At 43.1% G+C, this 17,156-nt stretch overlaps 1 protein-coding gene across 4 annotated transcripts in view; it reads right to left on the bottom strand.

Moving 5' to 3' along the window:
- Positions 1 to 15,987, bottom strand: part of zgc:64002 (uncharacterized protein LOC393330 homolog) — a 16,289-nt gene extending 302 nt beyond the window's left edge. The window contains exons 1-6 of one of the 4 annotated variants that reach the window (XM_036989443.1): positions 15,861 to 15,982; positions 15,289 to 15,398; positions 15,104 to 15,138; positions 6,265 to 6,668; positions 517 to 724; positions 1 to 212 (exon numbers count right to left, since the gene is read on the bottom strand). The exon at positions 1 to 212 is cut by the window's left edge and continues 302 nt beyond it. In XM_036989443.1, the coding sequence (XP_036845338.1) occupies positions 1 to 212; positions 517 to 724; positions 6,265 to 6,406 (562 nt within the window). In that variant the 5' untranslated portion in view covers positions 6,407 to 6,668; positions 15,104 to 15,138; positions 15,289 to 15,398; positions 15,861 to 15,982. Of the gene's footprint in view, positions 213 to 516; positions 725 to 6,264; positions 6,669 to 15,103; positions 15,139 to 15,288; positions 15,399 to 15,860 lie in introns of all 4 variants that reach the window. The other 3 variants (XM_036989442.1, XM_036989441.1, XM_036989444.1) reach the window with 3 other exon arrangements.
- Positions 15,988 to 17,156: the final 1,169 nt, after the last annotated feature.

Genomic DNA, 17,156 nt, shown 5'->3' with positions numbered 1-17,156 from the left:
GGACACCTCCAGACCTCAGTAGGTCCACCATGGAGGACAGCGAGCGGCGGTAGGACTCGCGGTCCTTACACGCCGCTTCCAGGCACAGCGAGGAGAGGACACAGTCCGCCGGAGGAACCGTGACAGGGTGGAACGGGTTCTCCAGGCAGATGTCGCACTTTAGAACCTGTTTAACCCTCTGACGGAGAGTGTCTGAGATGATCGCTGGGGTTCTGGTGAGAGACAGAGACAGAAGGAGAATGAGGTTTTTAGAAGTAAATAGAATACATTGATTACAAGAAAGAAATGAAGCGAAAAGAGGGATACCTACATTTACAAAACATTTTTTTAACCATAGTTGAAACCGCACAACTTCTAACCTGTATCTGCACTGTAAAAATACAGTACATTTTACAGTAAGTTTCTTTGGAATGTATGGTAACGTACTGTACTTTTTTTTTTTTTTTACAGTAACTTTCAGGTAACCAGATGCCAGTAAGTTAATGTAAAAAAAAAAAAACAACAGGATTACTGTACCTTTTCCTCTCCAGATCACAGACATACTGGAGGTGAGCGTTCCAGTCTAAACATCCCTCCTCGGCTTTCAGCCACTTCTCAATCTCCTTCCTGTTGCTGTCCACGTAGTCCGACACCACGATCTCATCATAGTACTCACAGGCACTGATCAGCGTGTGGATGGTTGGCCCTGTACCCACCTCTATCAGCCTCTGGCCCCTGTACTTCCCTGAGGAGAGAAACAACACCGTTTCGTTCATTCTCTGTTGATATGTATTTAAATGTCCGTTATATAGAGTGCATTCGGAAAGTATTCAGACCCCTTCCCTTTTGGCCACATTTAGTTACATTACAGCCTTATTGTAAAATGGATAAAAACCAATGTAACGATCGTCGTCGGAATGAGACCAAGGTGCAGCGTGGTAAGCGCACGTTTTCTTTAATATATTAGATGTTCTACCAAAAACAATCATCAACGAACGAAAAGCTATGAAGTGCAACACATGCAACAAACAAAGACAAGATCCCACAAATGAAAGAGGGAAAAAAAGGCCTGTCTAAGTGTGATTCCCAATCAGAGACAACGATGGACAGCTGCCTCTGATTGGGAACCATACCAGGCCAAAAACAAAGAAACAGATGACATAGAATGCCCACCCCAAATCACATCTTGACCCTAACCAAAATAGAGAATAAAAAAACCTCTCTATGGCCAGGGCATGACAACAAGTATTTCCACATCAATCTACACACAATGCCCCATAATGACATCACAATACCCCATAATGACATCACAATGCCCCATAATGACATCACAATACCCCATAATGACATCACAATACCCCATAATGACATCACAATGCCCCATAATGACATCACAATACCCCATAATGACATCACAATACCCCATAATGACATCACAATACCCCATAATGACATCACAATACCCCATAATGACATCACAATACCCCATAATGACATCACAATACCCCATAATGACATCACAATACCCCATAATGACATCACAATACCCCATAATGACAAAGCCTACACAGGTTTTTAGACATTTTTGCAAAAACTAAAATAGAAATACCTTATTTGTATTCATTATGGATCCCCAATAGCTGCTGTCAAAACAGCTACTACTCTTCAAAATTAAGGCAGTTTATAAAAAATGTTAAACTTTACAATACATTCACAGATTTCACAACACACTGTGTGCCCTCAGGCCCCTACTCCACCACTACCACATATCTACAGTACTAAATCCATCTGTATGTATAGTGTGTATGTTATCGTGTGTTTGTGTGTGTGTGTGCCAATGTTTGTGTTGCTTCAGTCCCCACTGTTCCATAAGGTGTATTTTAGTCTGTTTTTTTATTATAATTTCACTGCTTGCGTCAGTTACCTGATGTGGAATAGAGTTCCATGTAGTCATGGCTCCATGTAGTACTGTGGAATAGAGTTCCATGTGGTCATGGCTCTATGTAGTACTGTGGAATAGAGTTCCATGTAGTCATGGCTCTATGTAGGACTGTGGAATAGAGTTCCATGTAGTCATGGCTCTATGTAGTACTGTGGAATAGAGTTCCATGTAGTCATGGCTCTATGTAGTACTGTGGAATAGAGTTCCATGTAGTCATGGCTCTATGTAGTACTGTGGAATAGAGTTCCATGTAGTCATGGCTCTATGTAGTACTGTGGAATAGAGTTCCATGTAGTCATGGCTCTATGTAGTACTGTGGAATAGAGTTCCATGTAGTCATGGCTCTATGTAGTACTGTGGAATAGAGTTCCATGTAGTCATGGCAGTGTGTAGTACTGTGGAATAGAGTTCCATGTAGTCATGGCTCTATGTAGTACTGTGGAATAGAGTTCCATGTAGTCATGGCTCTATGTAGTACTGTGGAATAGAGTTCCATGTAGTCATGGCTCTATGTAGTACTGTGGAATAGAGTTCCATGTAGTCATGGCTCTATGTAGTACTGTGGAATAGAGTTCCATGTAGTCATGGCAGTGTGTAGTACTGTGGAATAGAGTTCCATGTAGTCATGGCTCTATGTAGTACTGTGGAATAGAGTTCCATGTAGTCATGGCTCTATGTAGTACTGTGGAATAGAGTTCCATGTAGTCATGGCTCTATGTAGTACTGTGGAATAGAGTTCCATGTAGTCATGGCTCTATGTAGTGCTGTGGAATAGAGTTCCATGTAGTCATGGCTCTATGTAGTACTGTTGAATAGAGTTCCATGTAGTCATGGCTCTATGTAGTACTGTGGAATAGAGTTCCATGTAGTCATGGGTCTATGTAGTACTGTGGAATAGAGTTCCATGTAGTCATGGCTCTATGTAGTACTGTGGAATAGAGTTCCATGTAGTCATGGGTCTATGTAGTACTGTGGAATAGAGTTCCATGTAGTCATGGCTCTATGTAGTACTGTGGAATAGAGTTCCATGTAGTCATGGCTCTATGTAGTACTGTGGAATAGAGTTCCATGTAGTCATGGCAGTGTGTAGTACTGTGGAATAGAGTTCCATGTGGTCATGGCTCTATGTAGTACTGTGGAATAGAGTTCCATGTAGTCATGGCTCTATGTAGTACTGTGGAATAGAGTTCCATGTAGTCATGGTTGTATGTAGTACTGTGCACCTCCCATAGTCTGTTCTGGACTTGGGGATTGTGAAGAGACCTCTGGTGTTATGTCTTGTGGGGTATGGATGGGTGTTTGAGCTGTGTGCCAGTAGTTTAAACAGAGAGCTTGGTGCATTCAACATGTCAATACCTCTCACAAATACAAGTCATGATGAAGTCAATCTCTCCTCCACTTTCAGCCAGGAGAGATTGACATGCATATTATTAATATTAGTTCTCTGTGTACATCCAAGGGCCAGCCGTGCTGCCCTGTTCTGAACCAGCCGTGCTGCCCTGTTCTGAACCAGCCGTGCTGCCCTGTTCTGAGCCAATTGCAATTTTCCGAAGTCCTTTTTCGTGGCACCTGACCACACGACTGAACAGTAGTCCAAGTGTGACAAAACTAGGGCCTGTAGGACCTGCCTTGTTGATAGTGCTGTTAAGAAGGTAGAAACTAGGGCCTGTAGGACCTGCCTTATTGATAGTGTTGTGAAGAAGGTAGAAACTAGGGCCTGTAGGACCTGCCTTGTTGATAGTGTTATTAAGAAGGTAGAAACTAGAGCCTGTAGGACCTGCCTTGTTGATAGTGTTGTTAAGAAGGTAGAAACTAGGGCCTGTAGGACCTGCCTTGTTGATAGTGTTGTTAAGAAGGTAGAAACTAGGGCCTGTAGGACCTGCCTTGTTGATAGTGTTGTTAAGAAGGTAGAAACTAGGGCCTGTAGGACCTGCCTTGTTGATAGTGTTGTTAAGAAGGTAGAAACTAGGGCCTGTAGGACCTGCCTTGTTGATAGTGCTGTTGAGAAGGTAGAAACTAGGGCCTGTAGGACCTGCCTTGTTGATAGTGTTGTTAAGGAGGTAGAAACTAGAGCCTGTAGGACCTGCCTTGTTGATAGTGTTGTTAAGAAGGTAGAAACTAGGACCTGTAGGACCTGCCTTGTTGATAGTGTTGTTAAGAAGGTAGAAACTAGAGCCTGTAGGACCTGCCTTGTTGATAGTGTTGTTAAGAAGGTAGAAACTAGGGCCTGTAGGACCTGCCTTGTTGATAGTGTTGTTAAGAAGGTAGAAACTAAGACCTGTAGGACCTGCCTTGTTGATAGTGTTGTTAAGAAGGTAGAAACTAGAGCCTGTAGGACCTGCCTTGTTGATAGTGTTGTTAAGAAGGTAGAAACTAGGGCCTGTAGGACCTGCCTTGTTGATAGTGTTGTTAAGAAGGTAGAAACTAAGACCTGTAGGACCTGCCTTGTTGATAGTGTTGTTAAGAAGGTAGAAACTAGGGCCTGTAGGACCTGCCTTGTTGATAGTGTTGTTAAGAAGGTAGAATCTAGGGCCTGTAGGACCTGCCTTGTTGATAGTGTTGTTAAGAAGGTAGAAACTAGGGCCTGTAGGACCTGCCTTGTTGATAGTGTTGTTAAGAAGGTAGAAACTAGGGCCTGTAGGACCTGCCTTGTTGATAGTGTTGTTAAGAAGGTAGAAACTAAGACCTGTAGGATCTGCCTTGTTGATAGTGCTGTTGACAAGGTAGAGCAGAGCTTTATTATGGACAGACTTCTCCCCATCTTAGCTACTGTTGTAACGATATGTTTTGACCGGGACAGTTTACATTCTAAGGTTACTCCAAGTAGTTTAGTCACCTCAACTTGCTCAATTATTTATTATAAGATTTAGTTGAGCTTTAGGGTTTAGTGAGTGTTTTGTTCCAAATACAATGCTTTTAGTTATATTTAGACTATCTTATTCCTTGCCACCCACTCTGAAACTAACTGCAGCTCTTTGTTGACTGTTGCAGTCATTTCAGTCCCTGTAGTAGCGTCATGTGTGTAGTGTTGAGTCATCCACATACATAGACACTCTGGCTTTACTCAAAGTTAGTGGCATGTCGTTAGTAAAAAATTTAAAAAGCAAGGGGCCTTAACAAGAAGAGAAGAAGCTTCCACCCTCTGTGTTCTGTTAGACAAGTAACTATTTATCCACATTATAGTAGGGGGTGTAAAGCCATAACACATACGTTTTTCCAGCAGCAGACTATGATCGATAATGTCAAAAGTTAGGGGAGGTTTTGGCCGGCAGGGATATTCTTGTCTCATCGCACACTAGCGACTTCTGTGGCGGGGCGGGCGCAGTGCACGCTGACACGGTCGCCAGGTGTACGGTGTTTCCTCCGACACATTGTTGCGGCTAGCTTCCGGGTTGGATGTGCATTGTGTCAAGAAGCAGTGCGGCTGGGTTGTGTTTCGGAGGATGCACGGCTCTCGACCTTCGCCTCTCCCCAGTCCGTACGGGAGTTGCAGCGATGAGACAAGACTGTAACTACCAATTGGAAACCATGAAATTGGGGAGAAAAAAATGGGGTACAAAAATAAAAAATCTGAAATCTGAAACAAAACAGAATCATTTTATCATCAATTTCTCTCAGCCAATCATCAGTCATTTGTGTCAGTGCTGTGGTTGTTGAGTGTCCTTCCCTATATGCGTGCTGAAACTCTGTCAATTTATTTACTGTTAAATAGCATTTTATCTGGTCAAACAATATTTTTTCCAGAAGTTTACTAAGAGTTGGTAACAGTCGGCTATTTGAAGGGGGCTTGACTATTCTTGGGTAGCGGAATGACTTCTGCTTCCCTCCAGGCCTGAGGAAATGCTTTCTAGTAGGCTTACACTGAAGATGTGACAATATGCCTAGACACACCAATTACCTTATCAATACACCTAAACACACAACTTACCTTATCAATACACCTAAACACACCAATTACCCTATCAATACACCTAGACACACCAATTACCTTATCAATACACCTAAACACACCAATTACCTTATCAATACACCTAGACACACCAATTACCTTATCAATACACCTAAACACACCAATTACCTTATCAATACACCTAGACACACCAATTACCTTATCAATACACCTAGACAAACCAATTACCTTATCAATACACCTAGACACACCAATTACCTTATCAATACACCTAGACAAACCAATTACCTTATCAATACACCTAGACACACCAATTGCCTTATCAATACACCTAGACACACCAATTGCCTTATCAATACACCTAGACACACCAATGAAATGACATACTATTGGAATCAATGACACAGAGTGATCTACTGTCCCTGTCGTCTACCTGTTGAGAAGGTCTTGCTGAGCTGACAGAGGACGAAGGAGACGAAGCGGCTGTTGTCTTTCTGGCCCGGGACAGCAGCAAACTGGTAGCAGTAGTTGAAGTAGGTCTTTGGGTCAAACTTGGCCTGGTGGCACTCTCCCATGGTGCTGTTCAGGTGGTGTGGTGGCTGTCCAGGTGTTCAGGTGGTGTGGTGGCTGTTCAGGTGTTCAGGTAGTGTGGTGCTGTTCAGGTGTTCAGGTGGTCTAGTGGCTGTTCAGGTGTTCAGGTGGTGTGGTGCTGTTCAGGTGTTGAGGTGGTCTAGTGGCTGTTCAGGTGTTCAGGTGTGTGACTCAGTTGGTATGGTTCGGTGGTGTGGTGGGTGTTCAGGTGTGCGACTCAGGATGGTGGTGGGAGAGGTGCAGTACCTGTGAGAGAGGGGGGAAACAATCGGTTAGATAGAGTGTACTACAGCCCATTGTGCAGAAACGTCCCTTTTCCCCTGACACCAGGAGTGGTGTCGCCCTGGGTGGCTGTCTAAAGCCCCTGCTGCAAGTGTGTGTGTGTGTGTGCGTGTGTGTGTGTGTGTGTGTGTGTGTGTGTGTGTGTGTGTGTGTGTGTGTGTGTGTGTGTGTGTGTGTGTGAACTACAGACCTATAGTCACAGACTGATATCTGACCAGTCTCTGTAGTATTACAGACCTATAGCCACAGACTACTTCCGGCACCGACAGAGATGGCCGCCTCGCTTCGCGTTCCTAGGAAACTATGCAGTTTTTTGTTTTTTTACGTGTTATTTCTTACATTAGTACCCCAGGTCATCTTAGGTTTCATTACATACAGTCGAAAAGAACTACTGAATATAAGATCAGCATCAACTCACCATCAGTACGACCAAGAATATGTTTTTCGCGACGCGGATCCTGTGTTCTGCCTTACAAACAGGGCAACGGAGTGGATCCTATGCAGCGACCCAAAAAAACGACTCCGAAAGAGAGGGAAACGAGGCGGTCTTCTGGTCAGACTCCGGAGACGGGCACAGCGCGCACCACTCCCTAGCATTCTTCTTGCTAATGTCCAGTCTCTTGACAACAAGGTTGATGAAATCCGAGCAAGGGTAGCATTCCAGAGGGACATCAGAGACTGTAACGTCCTTTGCTTCACTGAAACATGGCTCACTGGAGAGACGCTATCCGAAGTGGTGCAGCCAACGGGTTTCTCCACACATCGCGCTGACAGAAACAAACATCTTTCTGGGAAGAAGAGGGGCGGGGGCGTATGCCTCATGGCCAACGTGACATGGTGTGATGAAAGAAACATACAGGAACTCAAATCCTTCTGTTCACCTGATTTAGAATTCCTCACAATCAAATGTAGACCGCATTATCTACCAAGAGAATTCTCTTCGATTATAATCACAGCCGTATATATCCCCCCCCAAGCAGACACATCGATGGCTCTGAACGAACTTTATTTAACTCTTTGCAAACTGGAAACAATTTATCCGGAGGCTGCATTCATTGTAGCTGGGGATTTTAACAAGGCTAATCTGAAAACAAGACTCCCCAAATTTTATCAGCATATCGATTGCGCAACCAGGGGAGGAAAGACCTTGGATCATTGTTACTCTAACTTCCGCGACGCATATAAGGCCCTGCCCCGCCCCCCTTTCGGAAAAGCTGACCACGACTCCATTTTGTTGATCCCTGCCTACAGACAGAAACTAAAACAAGAGGCTCCCACGCTGAGGTCTGTCCAACGCTGGTCCGACCAAGCTGACTCCACACTCCAAGACTGCTTCCATCACGTGGACTGGGAGATGTTTCGTATTGCGTCAGATAACAACATTGACGAATACGCTGATTCGGTGTGCGAGTTCATTAGAACTTGCGTTGAAGATGTCGTTCCCATAGCAACGATTAAAACATTCCCTAACCAGAAACCGTGGATTGATGGCAGCATTCGTGTGAAACTGAAAGCGCGAACCACTGCTTTTAATCAGGGCAAGGTGTCTGGTAACATGACCGAATACAAACAGTGCAGCTATTCCCTCCGCAAGGCTATCAAACAAGCTAAGCGCCAGTACAGAGACAAAGTAGAATCTCAATTCAACGGCTCAGACACAAGAGGCATGTGGCAGGGTCTACAGTCAATCACGGACTACAGGAAGAAATCCAGCCCAGTCACGGACCAGGATGTCTTGCTCCCAGGCAGACTAAATAACTTTTTTGCCCGCTTTGAGGACAATACAGTGCCACTGACACGGCCTGCAACGAAAACATGCGGTCTCTCCTTCACTGCAGCCGAGGTGAGTAAGACATTTAAACGTGTTAACCCTCGCAAGGCTGCAGGCCCAGACGGCATCCCCAGCCGCGCCCTCAGAGCATGCGCAGACCAGCTGGCCGGTGTGTTTACGGACATATTCAATCAATCCCTATACCAGTCTGCTGTTCCCACATGCTTCAAGAGGGCCACCATTGTTCCTGTTCCCAAGAAAGCTAAGGTAACTGAGCTAAACGACTACCGCCCCGTAGCACTCACATCCGTCATCATGAAGTGCTTTGAGAGACTAGTCAAGGACCATATCACCTCCACCCTACCTGACACCCTAGACCCACTCCAATTTGCTTACCGCCCAAATAGGTCCACAGACGATGCAATCTCAACCACACTGCACACTGCCCTAACCCATCTGGACAAGAGGAATACCTATGTGAGAATGCTGTTCATCGACTACAGCTCGGCATTCAACACCATAGTACCCTCCAAGCTCGTCATCAAGCTCGAGACCCTGGGTCTCGACCCCGCCCTGTGCAACTGGGTACTGGACTTCCTGACGGGCCGCCCCCAGGTGGTGAGGGTAGGCAACAACATCTCCTCCCCGCTGATCCTCAACACTGGGGCCCCACAAGGGTGCGTTCTGAGCCCTCTCCTGTACTCCCTGTTCACCCACGACTGCGTGGCCACGCACGCCTCCAACTCAATCATCAAGTTTGCGGACGACACAACAGTGGTAGGCTTGATTACCAACAACGATGAGACGGCCTACAGGGAGGAGGTGAGGGCCCTCGGAGTGTGGTGTCAGGAAAATAACCTCACACTCAACGTCAACAAAACTAAGGAGATGATTGTGGACTTCAGGAAACAGCAGAGGGAACACCCCCCTATCCACATCGATGGAACAGTAGTGGAGAGGGTAGCAAGTTTTAAGTTCCTCGGCATACACATCACAGACAAACTGAATTGGTCCACTCACACAGACAGCATCGTGAAGAAGGCGCAGCAGCGCCTCTTCAACCTCAGGAGGCTGAAGAAATTCGGCTTGTCACCAAAAGCACTCACAAACTTCTACAGATGCACAATCGAGAGCATCCTGGCGGGCTGTATCACCGCCTGGTATGGCAACTGCACCGCCCTCAACCGTAAGGCTCTCCAGAGGGTAGTGAGGTCTGCACAACGCATCACCGGGGGCAAACTACCTGCCCTCCAGGACACCTACACCACCCGATGTCACAGGAAGGCCATAAAGATCATCAAGGACATCAACCACCCGAGCCACTGCCTGTTCACCCCGCTATCATCCAGAAGGCGAGGTCAGTACAGGTGCATCAAAGCTGGGACCGAGAGACTGAAAAACAGCTTCTATCTCAAGGCCATCAGACTGTTAAACAGCCACCACTAACACTGACACTGACTCAACTCCAGCCACTTTAATAATGGGAATTGATGGGAAATGACGTAAATATATCACTAGCCACTTTAAACAATGCTACCTTATATAAATGTTACTTACCCTACATTATTCATCTCATATGCATACGTATATACTGTACTCTATATCATCGACGGTATCCTTATGTAATACATGTATCACTAGCCACTTTATACTATACTATGCCACTTTGTTTACATACTCATCTCATTTGTACATACTGTACTCGATACCATCTACTGTATCTTGCCTATGCTGCTCTGTACCATCACTCATTCATATATCCTTATGTACATATTCTTTATCCCCTTACACTGTGTACAAGACAGTAGTTTTGGAATTGTTAGTTAGATTACTTGTTATTACTGCATTGTCGGAACTAGAAGCACAAGCATTTCGCTACACTCGCACTAACATCTGCTAACCATGTGTATGTGACAAATAAAAATTTGATTTGATATCTGACCAGTCTGTGTGGAGTACTATTAGATCTCATTGGCTGTTTGTAATGGAAAGCCAAATGTTGTGTTGGACATGTCAGACAGACACTCATGTAAAGACATCACTTCAGAGAAACAGAAAGTTGACTGTGTGAAAGCAGGGTAAATATACTGCCACCTCCTGGAATAGAGTTTGTATATCTCCAAAAAATTATGTTATACCGCCACCTCCTGGGCCGGAGAATGTATATCACCAAAAAATGATGTTATACTGCCACCTCCTGGGCCGGAGTTTGTATATCACCAAAAAATGATGTTATACTGCCACCTCCTGGAACAGAGTTTGTATATCACCAAAAAATTATTTTATACTGTGTGACGACCCTCCCACTCTGTCTGCCGTATTCTGTCTTTGTTCTTGTTTCCTTATTAGGATGCCGGTGGGCGGAGTTGGGAGGGTCGTCAGCTTCATGGGAAACACCTGGGCCAGGTGTTCTTGCTGGCCTTTTGTTTGTTTGCTTTGGCACCTTTCAACACCCTGCGTTATCACATTCATGCATGCAAAACACTCACTTACACTACTGATTTCTGATTACTGATTACACACACCATTGTATATTTTCCTTAGTTGCTTTAGTTAATAAATATATATTTTGTTACTCCTTATCTCCACGTTGTCTCCCTTTGTTACGGGCTTTGAGCCGGTTCGTGACATACTGCCACCTCCTGGAATAGAGTATGTATATCACCAAAAAATTATGTTATACCGCCACCTCCTGGGCCGGAGTTTGCAACCGAAGATAACTTTTTGAATAAACTATTTCGACGGACACTTTCATCCTCAACGAAACCAATCAACATACATGGAATACTTAACTCTAGCCAAATACAACGGATTAATTTCATTGAAATAGCCATGATAAAGTTATTCAAAGTGGTAATCAGCAGTTGAAACAATAACAAAGTGATCTCACCACCGACGTTTCGGTACAAAGCAGTGGGACGGGGCTGAAGAAATGGAACCACTCTCAAAGTCAAAGAATTAGCGCGCGATGGATACAAGGACGGACCATCCATTATATTAAATGGTTTGTTTGTAATGTTTTCTAGTTTTGACCAATTTTTTTTGAGGCTATACAGTGTTTGTTTACAAAGCATTGTCGTTAAACATGGTTTTATTTTAGGTTCTGATGGGGTACAACGGTTGAGCTAAGCTCATAAGCCATTTCTAAGTTATATTTAAGCAATATTGCATGAGGTGGTGTGGTATATGGCCAATAACACACAGCTTAGGGCTGTTCTTATCCATGGTATATTGACCATATACCACAAACCCCCTGAGGTGCCTTATTGCTGTTATAAACTGGTTACCAACATAATTACAGCAGCCGTGCCTTATTGCTGTTATAAACTGGTTACCAACATAATTACAGCAGCCGTGCCTTATTGCTGTTATAAACTGGTTACCAACATAATTACAGCAGCCGTGCCTTATTGCTGTTATAAACTGGTTACCAACATAATTACAGCAGCAGTGCCTTATTGTTATTATAAACTGGTTACCAACATAATTACAGCAGCCGTGCCTTATTGTTGTTATAAACTGGTTACCAACATAATTACAGCAGCCGTGCCTTATTGCTGTTATAAACTGGTTACCAACATAATTACAGCAGCCGTGCCTTATTGTTGTTATCAACTAGTTACCAACATAATTACAGCAGCCGTGCCTTATTGCTGTTACCAACATAATTACAGCAGCCGTGCCTTATTGTTATTATAAACTGGTTACCAACATAATTACAGCAGCCGTGCCTTATTGTTGTTATCAACTAGTTACCAACATAATTACAGCAGCCGTGCCTTATTGTTGTTATAAACTGGTTACCAACATAATTACAGCAGCCGTGCCTTATTGTTGTTATAAACTGGTTACCAACATAATTACAGCAGCCGTGCCTTATTGTTATTATAAACTGGTTACCAACATAATTACAGCAGCCGTGCCTTATTGCTGTTATAAACTGGTTACCAACATAATTACAGCAGCCGTGCCTTATTGTTGTTATAAACTGGTTACCAAAATAATTACAGCAGCCGTGCCTTATTGTTGTTATAAACTGGTTACCAACATAATTACAGCAGCCGTGCCTTATTGCTGTTACCAACATAATTACAGCAGCCGTGCCTTATTGTTGTTATAAACTGGTTACCAACATAATTACAGCAGCCGTGCCTTATTGTTATTATAAACTGGTTACCAACATAATTACAGCAGCCGTGCCTTATTGCTGTTACCAACATAATTACAGCAGCCGTGCCTTATTGTTATTATAAACTAGTTACCAACATAATTACAGCAGCCGTGCCTTATTGTTATTATAAACTAGTTACCAACATAATTACAGCAGCCGTGCCTTATTGCTGTTATAAACTGGTTACCAACATAATTACAGCAGCCGTGCCTTATTGCTGTTATAAACTGGTTACCAACATAATTACAGCAGCCGTGCCTTATTGTTAATATAAACTGGTTACCAACATAATTACAGCAGCCGTGCCTTATTGTTAATATAAACTGGTTACCAACATAATTACAGCAGCCGTGCCTTATTGTTATTATAAACTGGTTACCAACATAATTACAGCAGCCGTGCCTTATTGTTGTTATCAACTAGTTACCAACATAATTACAGCAGCCGTGCCTTATTGCTGTTATAAACTGGTTACCAACATAATTACAGCAGCCGTGCCTTATTGTTGTTATAAACTGGTTACCAAAATAATTACAGCAGCCGTGCCTTATTGTTGTTATAAACTGGTTACCAACATAATTACAGCAGCCGTGCCTTATTGTTGTTATAAACTGGTTACCAACATAATTACAGCAGCCGTGCCTTATTGCTGTTATAAACTGGTTACCAACATAATTACAGCAGCCGTGCCTTATTGCTGTTATAAACTGGTTACCAACATAATTACAGCAGCCGTGCCTTATTGCTGTTATAAACTGGTTACCAAAATAATTACAGCAGCCGTGCCTTATTGCTGTTATAAACTGGTTACCAACATAATTACAGCAGCCGTGCCTTATTGCTGTTATAAACTGGTTACCAACATAATTACAGCAGCCGTGCCTTATTGTTGTTATAAACTGGTTACCAACATAATTACAGCAGCCGTGCCTTATTGCTGTTATAAACTGGTTACCAAAATAATTACAGCAGCCGTGCCTTATTGCTGTTATAAACTGGTTACCAACATAATTACAGCAGCCGTGCCTTATTGTTGTTATAAACTGGTTACCAACATAATTACAGCAGCCGTGCCTTATTGTTATTATAAACTGGTTACCAACATAATTACAGCAGCCGTGCCTTATTGCTGTTACCAACATAATTACAGCAGCCGTGCCTTATTGTTATTATAAACTAGTTACCAACATAATTACAGCAGCCGTGCCTTATTGTTATTATAAACTAGTTACCAACATAATTACAGCAGCCGTGCCTTATTGCTGTTATAAACTGGTTACCAACATAATTACAGCAGCCGTGCCTTATTGCTGTTATAAACTGGTTACCAACATAATTACAGCAGCCGTGCCTTATTGTTAATATAAACTGGTTACCAACATAATTACAGCAGCCGTGCCTTATTGTTAATATAAACTGGTTACCAACATAATTACAGCAGCCGTGCCTTATTGTTATTATAAACTGGTTACCAACATAATTACAGCAGCCGTGCCTTATTGTTGTTATCAACTAGTTACCAACATAATTACAGCAGCCGTGCCTTATTGCTGTTATAAACTGGTTACCAACATAATTACAGCAGCCGTGCCTTATTGTTGTTATAAACTGGTTACCAAAATAATTACAGCAGCCGTGCCTTATTGTTGTTATAAACTGGTTACCAACATAATTACAGCAGCCGTGCCTTATTGTTGTTATAAACTGGTTACCAACATAATTACAGCAGCCGTGCCTTATTGCTGTTATAAACTGGTTACCAACATAATTACAGCAGCCGTGCCTTATTGCTGTTATAAACTGGTTACCAACATAATTACAGCAGCCGTGCCTTATTGCTGTTATAAACTGGTTACCAAAATAATTACAGCAGCCGTGCCTTATTGCTGTTATAAACTGGTTACCAACATAATTACAGCAGCCGTGCCTTATTGCTGTTATAAACTGGTTACCAACATAATTACAGCAGCCGTGCCTTATTGTTGTTATAAACTGGTTACCAACATAATTACAGCAGCCGTGCCTTATTGCTGTTATAAACTGGTTACCAAAATAATTACAGCAGCCGTGCCTTATTGCTGTTATAAACTGGTTACCAACATAATTACAGCAGCCGTGCCTTATTGTTGTTATAAACTGGTTACCAAGATAATTACAGCAGCCGTGCCTTATTGTTGTTATAAACTGGTTACCAACATAATTACAGCAGCCGTGCCTTATTGCTGTTATAAACTGGTTACCAACATAATTACAGCAGTAAAAAGACATGTTTTGTCATAACCGTGATATACGGTCTGATATATACCACGGCTGTCAGCCAATCAGCATTCAGTGCTCAAACCACCCAGTTTATAATCTTCAACAATCAAATGGGTACATATCATTCATTTATAAGTCCCCCAAAAAATGGATATAGGGAACTGCTGATTGGCCCTTGTGAGATTGTCTCTGTCGGACCTGGTGAGTGTACATTATTCACCCATGTTGGTCACCTGTGGGTAAAGAGTGGTATCATCAATGTAAACATGCAGAGATATGCGATGCCAACATTTATGACAACAGGCACAATAGGACAGACAGACAGCATTGTTCTACTGTGTATTACATGGAGAAAGAGATCCCACACTGGCCCACTGACACACCTTCTCAACTCCGTGCAGTGATTCGTTGACACTACTGCTTCTCTTAATGCGTCCAGGAACCTATTATTGGTGCGATTTCTTGCTCCATGCTGAGCGCGCCATGCAGCGTGCTGAAAGGGTAAGGGTATGTATTAATAAACTCCAGCTGTCCGGATACAGAATGTATTTCTGGGAGTTCTGTAGAAACAACTACAAGGCGCGCCTGACTATTTTCATTCGCTCACTGGCTACATAAATAAATAATTTACTAATGATTTTATAAATGTAGGAAAAAGTTCAACTACAGATAGGAAACTTTGAAACAAGACAAGTGCAGATTGATTGCGGCACTGTAGCCTAGATCTCCAAATGTCAAAGCAGCGCTGTTTCAGGAAGCGCAACACCAGCCGGCAGTGTGACATGCGACGGTTACCATGTAGTCAATAAAATAAAATAAATCACATTTACAAGAGAGAAGACATTGAACAAAATAGTTAACCGCTCAAAGTAGTAGTTCATAGTAACACATGTTTAAATTCAGTACTGTGGCATGTCGGAGGACAGCATGAGAGACGGAGTGACTGAGTACTTACAGCTGGATCCGATGAGAGTGCCCGATCTCCCAGGAAGAGTCCTGTGACAACACCCTTATGGAAAACCTGCTGAACTGGAATAACACACGTGTGTGTGTGTGTGTGTGTGTGTGTGTGTGTGTGTGTGTGTGTGTGTGTGTGTGTGTGTGTGTGTGTGTGTGTGTGTATGTGTGTGTGTGTGTGTGTGTATGTGTGTGTGTGTGTGTGTGTGTGTGTGTGTGTGTGTGTGTGTGTGTGTGTGTGTGTGTGTGTGTGTGTGTGTGTGTGTGTGTGTGTGTGTGTGTGTATGTGTGTGTGTGTGTGTATGTGTGTGTGTGTGTGTGTGTGTGTGTGTGTGTGTGTGTGTGTGTGTGTGTGTGTGTGTGTGTGTTTGCCAGATCAGCACTAGAACATGTAAAGACAAGAACATCATTTAGAAACTAAAAAACCCATAAACACATTTGATCCACCATATGTTATTTTTTCTTAACATTTAAAAAGGAAAACCCAGACACTGCTCTTGCTTGTATTACCCCCAAGCCATAAGACTCCTGAACAGGTAATCAAATGGCTACCCGGACTATCTGCATTGTGTCCCACCACCCGCCAACCCCTCTTTCTGCTACTGCTACTCTCTGTACATCATATATGCATAGGCACTTTAACCAGACCTATATGTACATACTACCTCAATCAGCCTGACTAACCGGTGTCTGTTTATAGCCTCTCTACTGTATATAGCCTCTCTACTGTATATAGCCTCTCTACTGTATATAGCCTCTCTACTGTATATAGCCTCTCTCCTGTATATAGCCTCTCTACTGTATATAGCCCCTCTACTGTATATAGCCTCTCTACTTTATATAGCCTCTCTACTGTATATAGCCTCTCTACTGTATATAGCCTCTCTACTGTATATAGCCTCTCTACTGTATATAGCCTCTCTCCTGTATATAGCCTATCTCCTGTATATAGCCCCTCTACTGTATATAGCCCCTATACTGTATATAGCCTCTCTACTGTATATAGCCTCTCTACTGTAAATAGCCTCTCTACTGTGTATAGCCTCTATACTGTATATAGCCCCTCTACTGTATGTAGCCTCTCTACTGTATATAGCCTCTCTACTGTATATAGCCTCTCTACTGTATATAACCTCTCTACTGTATATAGCCTCTCTACTGTGTATAGCCTCTCTACTGTATATAGCCTGTCTACTGTATATAGCCTCTCTACTGTGCATAGCCTCTCTACTGTATATAGCCCCTCTACTGTATATAGCCTCTCTACTGTGTATAACCTCTCTCCTGTATATAG

This window comes from Oncorhynchus mykiss, chromosome 10, assembly GCF_013265735.2.
Source record: "Oncorhynchus mykiss isolate Arlee chromosome 10, USDA_OmykA_1.1, whole genome shotgun sequence".
NCBI classification, from domain to species: Eukaryota; Metazoa; Chordata; class Actinopteri; order Salmoniformes; family Salmonidae; genus Oncorhynchus; species Oncorhynchus mykiss.
The sequence above is the reverse complement of the archived record's forward strand: the minus strand, read 5'-3'. Positions and strand labels throughout refer to the sequence as shown.